This window comes from Poecilia latipinna, unplaced genomic scaffold (assembly GCF_001443285.1).
Source record: "Poecilia latipinna isolate Pla-1442-1.1 unplaced genomic scaffold, P_latipinna-1.0 Scaffold2078, whole genome shotgun sequence".
Lineage (NCBI taxonomy): Eukaryota > Metazoa > Chordata > Actinopteri > Cyprinodontiformes > Poeciliidae > Poecilia > Poecilia latipinna.
Window position 1 is genome coordinate 1 of NW_015114694.1, and position 14,315 is coordinate 14,315.

The 14,315-nt window shown below is 41.3% G+C and overlaps 1 protein-coding gene and 1 long non-coding RNA gene across 2 annotated transcripts; both read right to left on the reverse strand.

The window, feature by feature from the left end:
• Positions 1–12: 12 nt before the first annotated feature.
• Positions 13–13,038, reverse strand: LOC106936100 (atypical kinase ADCK3, mitochondrial-like; the record flags this gene model as incomplete). The annotated part of the gene is made up of 9 exons (XM_015016901.1): positions 12,921–13,038; positions 7,999–8,099; positions 6,745–6,827; positions 6,411–6,655; positions 6,155–6,320; positions 5,972–6,038; positions 2,460–2,534; positions 1,239–1,367; positions 13–144 (listed from the first exon to the last, which is right to left on the reverse strand). Coding segments are annotated over exons 2-9 (991 nt in total), but the record flags the coding sequence as incomplete, so codon positions are not given.
• On the reverse strand, positions 2,822–5,965 carry LOC106936105 (uncharacterized). The gene is made up of 2 exons (XR_001422057.1): positions 5,301–5,965; positions 2,822–5,236 (listed from the first exon to the last, which is right to left on the reverse strand). It is a non-coding gene; the product is annotated as an uncharacterized LOC106936105 (long non-coding RNA).
• Positions 13,039–14,315: the final 1,277 nt, after the last annotated feature.

Sequence of the window (14,315 nt, forward strand, 5' to 3'; positions counted from 1 at the left end):
TGACTAATTTGCATTCATCCGTAAATATGAAGGTTTTTGCTGGAGAGAAGACACTTACTGTCATCTGTTTGATTGGCATGAAGTCGGCGCTCTGCCTGACACGCTCAAAGATCTTGGCGAGTTGAGGATTGATGAACGCATCGTCTAAAACACACAGAAACACAAAATGTTCCTCAGCAAGACATGGAAACTGAACTGAAAATTTGCAAAAGACACATTTTTTCAAAAAAGTACTGGACCTAAGGTTTTTTTAAGATTATAATAATTATATCAACAGGCACACAGAACAACATAAAATCTCACATGCCTACTGGGGAAATAAATCCTGATAAGCAGATTAACTGAGGAGGTATAGGAGCTCCAGACGTTTTGGCGAAAACTGCGCTCTACTTGGCAGCGACTGCGACTATTATTAACCTTTGAAACAGCTGGGACCTCTGAAGGTGAGCACTATTTTGGACTTGTGGTGAAAGGGAACAACGGCAGCATTCCCGCTGTGACAGATAAACGTCAGCAGAGGGCAGCGATTTTTATTGATTCACTCAGCTTATCTGCACCATTTACAGGATCTGAGGCCGAGGACCGCCTCCGTCATTATTTAGGAATCACCGGTTTAAAGATAGCCGCCCCGGCTCTGCCATCCGTGTGCGCCAGGTCTGAACCTGACAGGAAAACAGTGGGAAGATTATGTCCTTTTTGCTTGAGTACGTACGGCTATGTTTACTCATTCCCTGAATTGCGCTTTCCAAGTTTGGACCAGCATGTTTATGGTGAACCTGAATACCACAGGAGGGAGCTAAGCAGGACAAGGTCGAGCTGTGGGACAGGCCAGCGGTGGTAAACAAATTCAGGACGAGGTGTTTATTGCCGTTACCTGAGCTGGGTTCATAACTTCGCCGCAAGCCTGTCTGCTGCGGTTAGCGGTGTACTTTAATTATCTGGAGATTGCTTGAAAGCAAATAAACCTGTAACCCACAGGCAGGTCAGTGTCGGTGCAAAAAGCTCCGACGGAGAAATAACGCAGACACGGCCATAAAACATCTGTGTTTTCATTCCTTTTGCACAATCAGCTCGAAAGGAATGCATCCCGTTGACGAAAATGAATTTTAAACACATTAAGGACATCGATCCCCCCGTCGACATCTTCTAAAACACTTTGTGAATCACAAACACTATCGTGAGGCTTTGAATAAAGTTCTCGAGAATAAACGTTATTAATTTAATGTTCTGCAGCTCCCCTTGGATACTTAGAGCTTGTCCAAGTTTGAGAGCGGCTCCTCTGACTTTGCACAAGGTCCTGACGATGCGCTCAGCGTTGGCCTCGGACAGGAAGGGGCTGGAGTCCAGAACGGCTTTCTTATTTTCACCTGGGGAAAAAAAATAAACAAAAACATTTTATTTGGGTTTCATAGATGTAGGCTTGAATGAAACAGCAGAGGATTCTGATTCACATCTGGCAGGTTTTCATTAAAAACAGATGTGATGAAACCGGTCAAATTCACAAAGTGTAACTTTTTTTCCGCTACGTTTAGGAGCGATTAAACGGGTTTTCTGTTCTATGACTGTCTCGGATTTTGTTAGAGGACATCAGTGAATCAAGAGACGCAGCTGAGGGGTGAAGGAGAAATCAGTGGGGGATGTTTATAGCAGAGTTGTCTTATAAAACAATATCTTTAACCCTCGAACATCTCACAGTTCTGTTTCCAATTTTCCACAAAACTACGTAGCAGACACGGTGAACACCCGGGCAAAAACGTTGCAAAATGACGCAAAAGCTCTGAACGGTCTGACAACTTGGTTTGGCCACAGACAAAATAAGCCTGACAAGCTGGATTCTCTCATATTTCTGTAAAAGTAAACAAGGAATGTCCTGAGTTTGGGAAAAAAAAAAAAAAAGTGTCTGAACCCGACCAAACATTACAGATATTTTAAAAAGGTGCAGCTTTCTCGCTCCCAACCTCGTCCAGAACAGAACACGACCCGCTGTAGTTGTAAACATGTGGGGACGACAGTCCGCCGGGCGTCGTTTACAAAAACGCGCCGAGGCGGGGGAGTGATTGTGCGTGTTTATGTCAGTGGGCCATCAGGTAGACACCTCAGGAGGCTTTGGCAAAGATTTACCCATCGTTCGGAGCGTTCTCGCTGGGATTAGAGAATAAATGTAGATAAAAATACCGGCCAGCAGAAGCACAAAAGCCTGGGATTTACGCCGGGCAGCTCTGTTACAGCTTAGGATTAGTAGGTCATTGGAACAGAGAGGCAGCGCTTGCTTAAGAGGCGAGCTCATCGGGGAGGCGGTTTTTGAAATATGCGTAACATGTGACGACGTGCATGAGAGACGACGAGATGTTTTCATCTCGAGTGGAGAAGAACGCATAACATGCGATGCATGTCTTAATGTAGACACTCAAAACATTAATATTCACACCAGAATAATAACTTCGACGTGTTCACTGTACCTGCAGCTCCGTTCATTCCGATGCTCTTCTTTGCGACTTCTGCCAGGGCTCCAATACCTAAACCCACAGCTAAACCTGTGCAGAAACAGAGACGCACACACAGATATTCCATTAAATTCATTTATAAAGAAATAAAACATCGATGCATTTTTACACGTAGGTACAGATTACACTCAAAGCAGCAGGGACACTAGAAAAAACAAAAAAAACGGCGCCATGCAGTGACCTGAAAGAGCTTTTCAGTCAAACTGCAAGCATGTAAACATGGAGCGTTTCTCTGTGTGCAAAAGTTCGGCGCTTAACTCTGGCCAATGAAAGCTCCGCCGTGGAGCAGAGCAATGCAAACCGAGCCGCTTCCTTTGAGGAACCTATCTGTTGATAGTAAAAACACAAAGCAGAGGACTGTTTGTGAACAAGTTCCTCCATGTCGAGCTTTCACCTTACGTAACCTCGCATTACGTAATCTGGTAGTCGGTGCGGACAACAAATCTGAGCCGTGTCGCTGAGCGTGGATAAAAAAAAAAAAAAAGGAGGACGCTGTGCGTCTTTACCGCCCGACATGCAGCCCGATGTCCTCAGCAGTAATCGCGGCCTAAATGTACGGAGTCTGAATACGTGAATCCAGCACAACGCTGTTCTTTTAATGCTGATGTTAGAGGCAAAACAAAAGACGGACTCCTAATCGTGCAATTAGAGGCGAGTATGAATACATCTCTCTAAGGTCAGTGTGTCCTCATCCCTGTCTGACAGGCACTTTTCCAACTCGAGCACAAGCGTCTGTCCATCATCTGATCCGACGGAGCAGCAATGCGTTTACAAAAATACTGCTCTGTGTATGTGCTCTGCCAAACGCCGTCAATTAACTATTATTTACACAAGACAATTTCGAATACAGCTGGTATGAAATGAATACATCTATAGTTATTTAAAGATGGCTGCTATTTATAAAACATATGTTAGACAGTAACATTTAAAACACCTTAAATAACAATTTTAAGTCGTACCATAAAAGCACATGCAGTTATTGCAATATTTATTTGCATTATTAAAGGAAGGAACAAGCACAGCTCCTGCCACAGCTGCAGATAACCAAACAGCTCCTAATGAGCAAAAGGTTTATCAAGGAAGAATATGGGCGGGTTTTATTTTAATGACTGTACTTCAAATGAGTTCTCTGTAAACTAAATAACTTCATATGTGGGTCTTTTTTTTATTAATCAGTGTAGACTAATTTGGTGACACTTGGAAATAAACATCCGTGTCAGAGTATCAGCATTGAAATCACCTAGTCTATCTTTTTCACAAAGATCACAGATCAGAGCATACACACAGCAAACTTTTATACCCCTGTTGGGGTACCTGTTTGCTAGGTTTCCAAGCCACTGAACTCAGACATCATGTAGTCCAATTTCCTTCTTATCACTGGCTAAAGAACCATACAAATCTTCACTTGTGCACTCAAAATTAATCTGGAGACATGCAGCAACTTTTATCTTAGACTTACCCAACAATTCCATAATTCTATGTTTTTTTATTTTTATTTTTTTTTTTAGATATGCAAGATGATTTTCTCACTCAAAAAGTCCTCAAAACCCTCAGCAAAATCTTTGACGTCAGTGAAAATCACGGCAACGGCAAGAAGACATCGGAGCTAGGTTGTAGCCAGGGAAAGAAGCCAACCGAGTCATGACTATAAACCTTGATACTGTTTTTGTTTTTCCTTCTCCCCGTATTAAAATGTGTACATTTTCCACACACGGCTGTGTGAAAGGCAATGAACCTGTTGATGTTTCTTACCGACCATTACTGGAGAGCGAAGGACGAGCAGAGGCCACGTTGCTAAACCTGCTCTGCCCACACTTTTCAACACCTTCTAAGTGTCACGATCGTCGACATGCTGAATCAGCTACCCGCCGCATGGCGTTGCGGCCCCAGTGGGTCCCGCTGGACTGGAAACGAGCTGCAGCTAAATTCTGACGCCCGTGTTTGTGTCGGCCGCGTCCTCTCCCAAATTTATCCCAGATCGCTCTGGGTTTAACTTTTGCTCGCCGTGTAGTCGCTTTCAAAGTTCCGGTTTAAAGCTGACGACAGATTGTCGTGTATACAGCATCTTAAATTAAGCTACAAGCTACAGACTGGATGCGCTGTAATCTGAGATTTTCCCCATTCGTCTGTGATTAGTCTGAGATAGATAAACTACAGGGTGTTGAGGATTCTCTGTAACATTCGCAGCATTTACCCCGGAGGCGATGAGGTTAAGAACCGTCATTACAGGAGCGTTTTAGACTAGAAGATAAAAAGTCTGTAATGTTCTGTTACTGATCTTGTAACACCGTGATCCCGTCACGTAATGATTGTGAAGCCAGCGGCCCAATCTTAAAGGAGTGAAAGACCAACTCGAGTAATAAAATTACTCCGGTGAAGCTTGACCAACGTTTAACACCGCCTGTTCGAGACAAAGAGGACCCCGTCCTATCGGGTCTAGTAGCCATGACCCAGTTATCGGTATCAGGAAGGAAGGAAATAAGGAAAAAGGAGAAAAGGGGCACGAGGGAGTAAAGACAGAAAAATCCAAGGATTACAAGAAAGGCAAAGTCTGACATTTGAAAATATTTCAACATGAACAGTCATGACGCGGCAACTAAAATTAATCTACCGGCTACTCTTCTTACGGTAAAGGAATTTCAAAACTACATCTGGCGAGCTCCCAACAGCGCATTTGTTATTGCAGCCAGCTACTGGCAAGCATATCGCCTCAGTAATCAACCAGTTAATATCTGCTTGTCTTCCTCATAAACGGATATCTCTAACTCCAGCCCTCCAGGGCCTGTTAACCGCAACTTTTACACGCGTCTCTGCTTCAGCACGCCTCGTCCTAATAACTGGACCGTCAGCGGGAGGCCGCAGAACAAACAGGAGACATGCAGAGTCGGTAATTTGGCCGTTTGTTTCGAGGCTCCGTGGACTTGCGGTTAAAGATCCGTGGAAGACATCAAAAAGATTTTATATTCTTTACTGAAAAATTTTAATTGGGTGGCCTGTCTAGTGAATGTTAAGCTAATATACAGAGTAGATGCCAATATACCTGTAATTACCAGTATGTTACATTATTTCCTGTTTGATTAGGAATAATTGTTGCTTTGAAAATGAAAATCGATTAGATTGTGTGTGTTCATTTTTGTTCTAAATTTCTGCTTCAATACCAGATGTATGAACCATTTAGTCAGGGTTATGACCCCTCAAAGGAGTCTGCTGATAATAGTTTTTATTTATTCTTTCATAAACATGATCTAATCATTGTGGTTGTAAGGATATTTGTTGCAGCTGTGAACCCGGAAAGGACTCTAGCAGTAATATAATCTAGCTCACTTATTGGGTTGTTTTTTTGCCATGGTTACAGCCTGCTGCTGATGTACGTGCACACTCGCAGGAGGGCACCCATGACCGCAGATGTAGTCAGACCGACAGCCGATGAGTCACCCGCAGACTCAGACGCAGTAATCTGGTCGTACCTCCAAAGTTGGCCAATCTGCCGAGCCGGGTCACAGGCACCTTCCTCTCTCTGGCTTGTTCGCTCAGCTGCGGACGACACAAAAGTGACGAAACCTTCGCATCACGTTGTTAAACCGGGAAGCGCAAAGCTGATGTTTGCCAGGAGTACGAGCGCCAGCTGTTGTTATGGGAACAGGAGTTACCATCTGCTTGTGCGGCTTCGAGTCAGCCCTCTTGCTCTGGCTGGTTTTCTCAATGTCCTCAGCTGTCAGTCCTCCCACTGAGGACTGGTCCTGGTGGTAGCTCCTGAACTGGTGTGGATAATGCCTGCTCAGGCTGTGGTTGTACCGCTGATGTCCAAGGAAATGCCTGTAAAACACGAAAGACATATTATTACCGTTAAATACACAATCCGACAGAAATGTCACTTAAAAATATAGGCTGTTAACAGAAACAGACCTGGCGTGTTGGTGGTAGGATCTTGTGTGACCACTGAACTGGCCGCTTGGATCTTTGTATCCCTCAAACATTGACTTTTTCCCGCTCGTGTTGCTGGTCCCTGCCAACCCGTCAGTACCCGTCTCTGTGTGATGAGCTGTAAAGTCTGCGTGTTCTTCCCTGAACTCCGACGATGCGAACGACGTCTCATCCTGAGGAAAATCCAACTCTGACTCAGAGGTGCTTTGCTGCTGACCAGACAGCTCCTGGAAACCAAAGGAAGACGTACTCGGGTTACAAATCAACTAGCGAGACGCCGCTCTGCCGCAGACTAACCGATTAAACGGAAACTCGCCTGTATTTTCGACATGGCTACAGACAGGCCTTGCTCTGCGGCTGATTGGACGGTCTGGACAGCGGCACCGACGCCTGCAACTCCTGAGTAAAAAAAATAAAATAAAAAATGTCATTAGGAATTTAAAGATGTGTATTTATCCTAAGTTGCTTACAGTTTGGTCTGATATGAAAGTTGTATTTTTCCCTTTTGCCAATCCAATACTATTGACTCGTGCGGTTTGTTGACTTGCCTGAGCTCCAGGTGCAAAACAGCAGGAGACACATTTTGGCAATGGAACAACTGTCCACCAAATCAAGCACAGATGCTGTGAAAGCTGATCTGACACCGTGCATATTTTATACATCACCCAAGCCATATGTTAAGCGTAGCACAAGACACAGAGTTTTACTGCTGCAACACAAAGAGGGATCTTTTCAAACATCAAAAAACATTAACTACATGAATTTTAAACATAATTTTGTACAAAGCTTTGGGTTACGACGCCCTGCGTGACCCCGAGACATCTTACTAGTGCGGCTGTTATGAGCTTATGTTGACTTTCAAAGCTGTAGTCTTTCCCTTCCATTTACCCAACGCCTCCAACTAATACTGCCAATAAATACGTGTTGGATTTTTTTGTTTGTTTTTAAGTACAGAAATCAGTATAGACAAAAGAAGAACCCACTGCTAAGGTACTTGCGAAAGAGATTTTTTTTCCCACAGATTATCATGTTATGAATAACAAACTTCTATGTAATCAAAAAGTAGCGCATAAATGAAGAGGAAAACAATACGTTAATGGCTATGCAAATGTTTTCCAGGAGAAAATTGGTGATGGCAGCATAATGCTGAGGGATATTTTTTTATCTAGAAGAGACGGTGGATGGGGAGAAATAACGGAGGCTGGGTTAAAGGTGAACCAGCAGGAACATAAATCCAATATCACAATTTCAATGGTTTAGATCAAAGCATATTTACATTGCGTTAGAAATGTCCCAGTCATAGTCCAGACCTACAATCCAGCTGTGAATCTGTGAGAAAACCTGAAAACCACAATTCGCAGATGATCTCTGGCCAATCGAACTAAAACTGGAGCTTTTTTTTCCCCCACAGTCACAGTCAGCTAACCAACATGGCTAGCTAAGTAGCATCTCAATTCCCCACATCGTTAAACATCTAATATTTGGTTCCAGGTCCACATACTGCTAAATAACTTGCAAATAAAAAGAAATGTGGGAAAGGTGTTAGAAAGCCGTTACACAGTGTACATACCGGTCCCACTGCGCACGGCGTTGCTCTGGGTCTCCACCACAGCCTGGCTCAACTTGGCCAAGCCTCGCATAAGCAACATCATATCACCCGCCATGATGGTGCTGGACACAGAAAGAACAACAGAGATTAACGCTACCTTATACATTCAGGGGAACATAATAAATTAATACAAATAAAAAACAAAAAACAAAAACACACATTCAGATATGTAACCCCGTCCACAGAAACAAAGACCTGAAGATGGACTAGGAAGCAAATGGAAAGGAATAGAACTTGTCAACACTCTCGTTCCTGCCAATAAGTGAGCTCGCCAACAAACATACACAGCTGTTCTGACTTTAAATCGTCACCTAAAAATACACGCCCTCCACTCTGTCCCCTGCTTGGATGAGAACACACACACACACACAGATTGGGAAAGGCGACTCTTGCTCGGGTGAGCTGTGAATATGCAGTCCAAGACCGAATCTGAAAATGTCACTGGAATTGAAAGGGGAGGAGTGCAAAACAAACGCTGCAGCTATTTCAGGACACCAGTCACTGTAGGTGCATGTGTTTGGTTTATGTTCAAGGCCTGAAGCCGCACTGTACCACTCTCTGAGGTGTTTTTTTTATTTTTTTATATTATTATATATATTTTTTTATATATATATATATATTTTATTATACGAGACTGCTTTCTATTAACCTTCATCTCAAAGCCCTACCACTAAGCAAAACAGATCGGGGTTAATTCAGGCCACAAAGTGAGTCTTATCTAAACAGCAGCGCTTTCATCTGCATTCCTGAGTGTGTCGCAATATTCTACTGCTGTTTTGACACACAGGTGATCCACCGAGGGTGCGACAATGCGCTTTGACACAACACAGTCGAGGCCAAGTGGAAACAGCTCATGCTGCTGAGTCTTAGCAAAATGTGAGCATGCGTGAAGCGCTATACATACACTGGCAGTCGGTAATTAGGTCATCTCCCTGCTTCAGGCCTGTTCTGTGTATACTTTACAACTCATGTGAACATGGGTGGGGAAAAAGAAAAAAAAAAAAAAAACAAACTTAATCATCTATCTTATCAGAGTAGTATTGTTTAACGTGTATTAGTCGGACTTTTGATCACGGCAAGAGGCCGCGGCTTTTGTTTTGGTTCTACAGGACCGGGAGGTAAAAGCAGTGAACCGTCATTTTCAGGGAACAAATCTGTTCATTCACAAATAAAAAGCTGACTAATAACATGAGTTATTATGGGGTTCTATGTTTTTTTTTCTTGTTTTTTTTTTTTGCAAATATCACCAAAAATGGTAGTAAATAAAGGCTGAAATTAGATTCACAAATTAAGCGATTGCTAATTGTATAGTTGCCTTACTAAGAGTGAATATTTTATAATAATTTTATGGTTGGTAGTTATTTCCAGGAAAATCCATTAAGTGCCAAGAGTGACCACTTTCTGGTCACACTGCAGAGTGAGGCAGCGATGCCCCTCCCCCACCTGTTGCTTGCTGTGCGTTTCAATCAAAGAAGGCTTTCATAGTTTTCCCATGCTTATAAACGATGATATGAAGCAGTAAAGAATAGTAAAAAATAAAATAAAATAAAAATTAGCATTAGATAACAAACATGAGATTGCAACAAGTTCAGCATTTTAGGCTTTTTAGCCTGGCCAGGACTAGAAGGGTCTGCCCTGTGGAGGGAAAGAACAGAAAACAGGCAGGAAGGGTGTGTTGTCAGGGCAACAGGCATGCATGTGGTCATGGGATCAAAGTCGACCTATCAGGAAAGTGGTAGCAGTAACTTCATCCTTGCAGTTTTATTATTATTATTATCATTTTGAGTTTTTTGTCCTCTCTTCAGTCCCATAACAGAGCAACACATAGAACAAAAACAAAAAATACCTTATTCCTATGATAGCAATACATTTGTAAAATTATAAGCAGCGTCTGCTAAGCAGCCGACTGCAGAGTGGCTACAGATACACTCACTCACTAGTTAGCCAATATCAACTTGCTGTTTGCGCAGTGTAAGTTTTAAATCTATTTTTAATGAAAAAATAGATTTTCCTAATAAAAAAGGTTTATTGATCTGCAGAAAACAGCTTGAAAACTATCACTTAAATTTAGCTGGTGTTAGCTCAGCAGTTTTTTTTTTTTTGTCTATTTATCAGAGAAATAAAATTATATATTTTTTATAGCAACAATAGTACAAATTGTAGCTTTTTTGTTTGAAATAAAAACTATTTGATCATGTTCTATAATTAACTTACAACTGAATTATAAAGATTCCACGAAATCATGCTACTTTCACTCAATCAAAGTATTATTACATCCAATGCAGTCACGTTAATAGTAAACCTATAATTGTTATCGATCTCAAAGATGACACAGGCAATCAACTTGTCAGACTTTGCGAAACGAAAAGCAAACAACTTTTTAAGAGCTTAATAAAACCGTTCATTTAAACACCTTAGAAACACATCAGCTGTGGGTAAACAGATTGATTGAGGAAATGCTTTTTTACCCAACACTGTAGAGAGGGAGAGGAAAAACCCGGAGGCTATTCTAAAAGCTCACACACTCTGTGCTGATGCGACGTATTGTGTGCCGAACTTTCTCTGCACAAGAACACACATGTAATCCTCAGCTGGCGTCTGCTCCACGGGACGATATGGGAATAGCTGAGCAGCTTGAGTCACTGTCTGAATGCTGTTAGCTGCACCTCATGGAGCCCCGACAGTAAATCATCGCCGCCCTTGACCACTGAGCCTGAGCCAAAAGTGGGAAACCGATTCCCGTTGCTGTGAAGTGGCGAAGTGCCACTGCGGCGGCATCACCACTTCTTACTGGGGAAAGCTGAATTAGATCATGTTCCCTGAAAGATGACGAAGCTGGAGTTTGGTCTCAGTTCCATGTTAGTAAATGACTATGTTTGTTACAAATGGTTTGTAACGGGTACACCACGCTGGTGAAATTTGTAATTGTCAATGTCATGTTATTTATTTTTACAGTTTTTGAATAGAATACAAATCACCTATGCTTTAACGAGTGAGTGGATAGTCTTGCCGTGTATACTCTGTTGGAATCAAGAGAGAACTGTGCAACATTAGGAAGACATAAAATTGAAAAATTATTGTTTAATATTGCTCTTGGATTACTCAAAATGTCTTTATAGTCATCACAATGTTTCTCATTCACCGTCTACATATTAGATCTCGGCGAATGAGTTGGATTCCGGATTGAACTAGAGATGTGATACAGAATCTCTAGTTCTTCTTACTGATTTCAATAATGTTTTTTTAGGTTAATATGGGCTTTTAAACAGGACAGTTATTATCGACAAACCCAAATTAATGAAGCAAGATGTTAATTGTTCTCTTAACATAGGTTTGTTAAGATTGGTGATTTCGGAGGCAATTACAGAAGAACATCAATGTAAACGTTTTGTTTATCTCTGTGACTTTTTTGCATGTTTGTTGCTCCGAATGAACCCCTCATTTTGCACCCAGACTATTATGGATAAACAAAGTTGCTTAGCCTAATTTTGGAGAAAACTAAGGATTCAAACTTTTTTTTTTTTTCAGAAATAAAAATACCAAACCTGTGTTTTGAAGAATCATACATTGAAAACCCTGGGGGCAAGGGGTCCCCGCAGAGAAGGCTTTTATAAATCTCAAAAGTGATGTTAAAGAATCTCATTTCTGTGTAAAATGTTTCAGATCAGATTCATTGAGATGATTAAGTGAAGTTTAAAAAACAAAACAAAAAACTAGAATAGCCCTCAGACAGAGGCACCCTTATTGATATAGCACATTTAATACTGCAATCACAGACTCAAAGTACCATAAAGGATAATAAATTTAGTAAATCATATAAACAAGAGTACGATCGCACAATAAATCAAGAGAGTAAGGCAATGAGTAAACAATAAAACATCCTAGTAAAATGAATGAGTCTTTCTAAAAGCTTGGAAAAACCGATCATAACAACCTCTAAAACGATTATATTAAATTGTCCGCTGTAATAATTAAAAATAAACTCATAAATACACCAGTCTCGCTTTAAAAAAAAAAACGTAAATATTTATAGTTTTTACTATCTAGCTACTCGACGTTATGCCATAACATCCTTTCAGAAACACTTTTACGCAATCCTCAACTTGAGAGTTATTGCAAGCAGTTTCACTTCACCTTTTAAAGGGTCACGCCGCTATATTCTTCAAAAAGCGACCACAGTGGCCTCCTTTTAAAATCTGCGACCGACGGCTTCCGTGGAGCCACGAGACTTGACGAAAACTCACGAGCCGTTTGCAAGTATGCACTCCCGAGTTCACGCTACCATTTTGAGCGTCTTAAAGCGTCCGTAGCCGTGTGGTTTGTGTCATTCGGCAGCCTGGGCAAAGTTTGTATGAGCAGCTCGCTAAGTTTAGCATTAGTGAAGGCGGCCATAGATCCGCCGCCATATGCCAGGGACGTCAGCACGCTGACCAAGAATTTGCAACGTAACCCGTTTCAGGCTGAAGCTGCGGAAAAAAATACGAGGTTATCGGTGCGTTGTTTTGCTCCCACGCGTCGATGCACGAAAATCAATCTTTGGGTTTGAGGAACTCACCAGCCAGCAGCTGTCCTGCAGAGTCTCTGCTGCTGGTTCCTTCCAAGTCTATTAGAGGTCAACAGTGGCAAGCGTCTCAGAGTAAACACTCCCCTTTTGCGGTTGCACAGTTGAGATATGGAGAGGATGTTGTTGTTGTTATTATTTTTTTGTTGTTGATTGAAACTGTTTGTAAGAATTGATTCCTCTTCTTCTCCTTCTCCTCCCGCTGCTCCTCCTGCAGGCAGCGTTTAATCCAGGCTGTCTGTCAACACGAGGTCAAACCCTGTTTCCCAACTTCATGTAGCAGCCAGAGCCACTTATTGGAGCAACCTTTCACACGGCTCACCTGAACAGTTTACTTTCCCGCCCCCTCGGTTCTTATTCCTGAAGTCATTGCTATGCATCTACACGGTATAACCTCGGATTTGCAGGGCTCTGGTTGTATTTTTTCCTCTATTAAGCCCCGCCCACTCTTTCTCATTGGCTCTTGATAGTTTGTTTACAGTCGAGAGAGTTATATCCGGGAGGCCCCATGTTGTTCCTGAAGGAAAGCAGTACAGATAAGCTCTGGCGGCTGTCAGTTGCATGTCAGGTGAATGACCTTCACACGCATACAGATTTACACTCAAAATATACATATGTCCAAGTGTTGTGCCAGCAGGAAGCAACACAAAAGCAGCAAAATAACTTATCACTCTCATTTCTGACTAACTGGTTTTTTGGTGCCATCTGCTGGTGGTAAGACGACAGCGCGGTGACGTGGACTCTTGTTTTTCCGCTTAACTTGGCGGTGTGCAGAGTTTGACGTTTCATACGTCTGTAAAGTCTCGTCTTTGAAAGATGGGTAATAAAAAAAAAAAAGTGCGCAGGATTGTAGCTATGGGCATATACAGTCCTGAAGAATTTTAGGAAGGGGATTTTTAAAGAGTGTGAGATAAATGTAAGTTGTTTCTCTGGAAAATAATCCAAACTCTAAAGCTTGAACCAAAGCTAATATTTTGTCTTTTTACACTACTTTCTTTATTATTATAAAGAAAGTAGTCTTTATATTCTTACGAATCAAAGAATAAAGTGTAGTGAATTGCAATTATGTGCAACTTTATAAAATTGTCGCATGTTCACACCCTTTTAATTTCTATTTAGGTCAGGTGATTTATGAAACATGTTTTCTATAGTCTACTGTCATCCTACTATAAGGAAATGTTAATGCACAACACAACGATAAACACAGAGATTGACTTCTTTTCTGATTATATTAGTCAAGGATTTGAAATAAAACTTATAGAAAAATGTGTAACAACAATTGAATAAAATATGCTATTAAATTAAATTGCGATTTGAGCACGTTTGTGATTACTCATGTCAACACTTCATAAAAATACTTTATGAACTAACATAAGCTGACAGCTTTTCAGAAAGCCTGTTACTGTCAGTGTATTGACAGTAGAGGGCGCCACTAACCTTTGTTATGATTCATAAACGTTTGTCACCTATGTCTCCAAGTAAAAATACATTTCTGCATCCTCTTAAGTTAGCATGTCTTCTGTAGAACTCTGTAGAGAGTACAAAATGTACTCATACATTTTGTGAAAAATTACTAGAAATAAAAAAAGCACAAATAAATAATCAATACAAATTGTTTGATACATTAAATCAACATTGAGGTAAAATTGTGATTTCAAATTCTAGAAAACAGTACTTCAGTTCTGACACCTACAATAAATTGCAATAAAAATGCAAA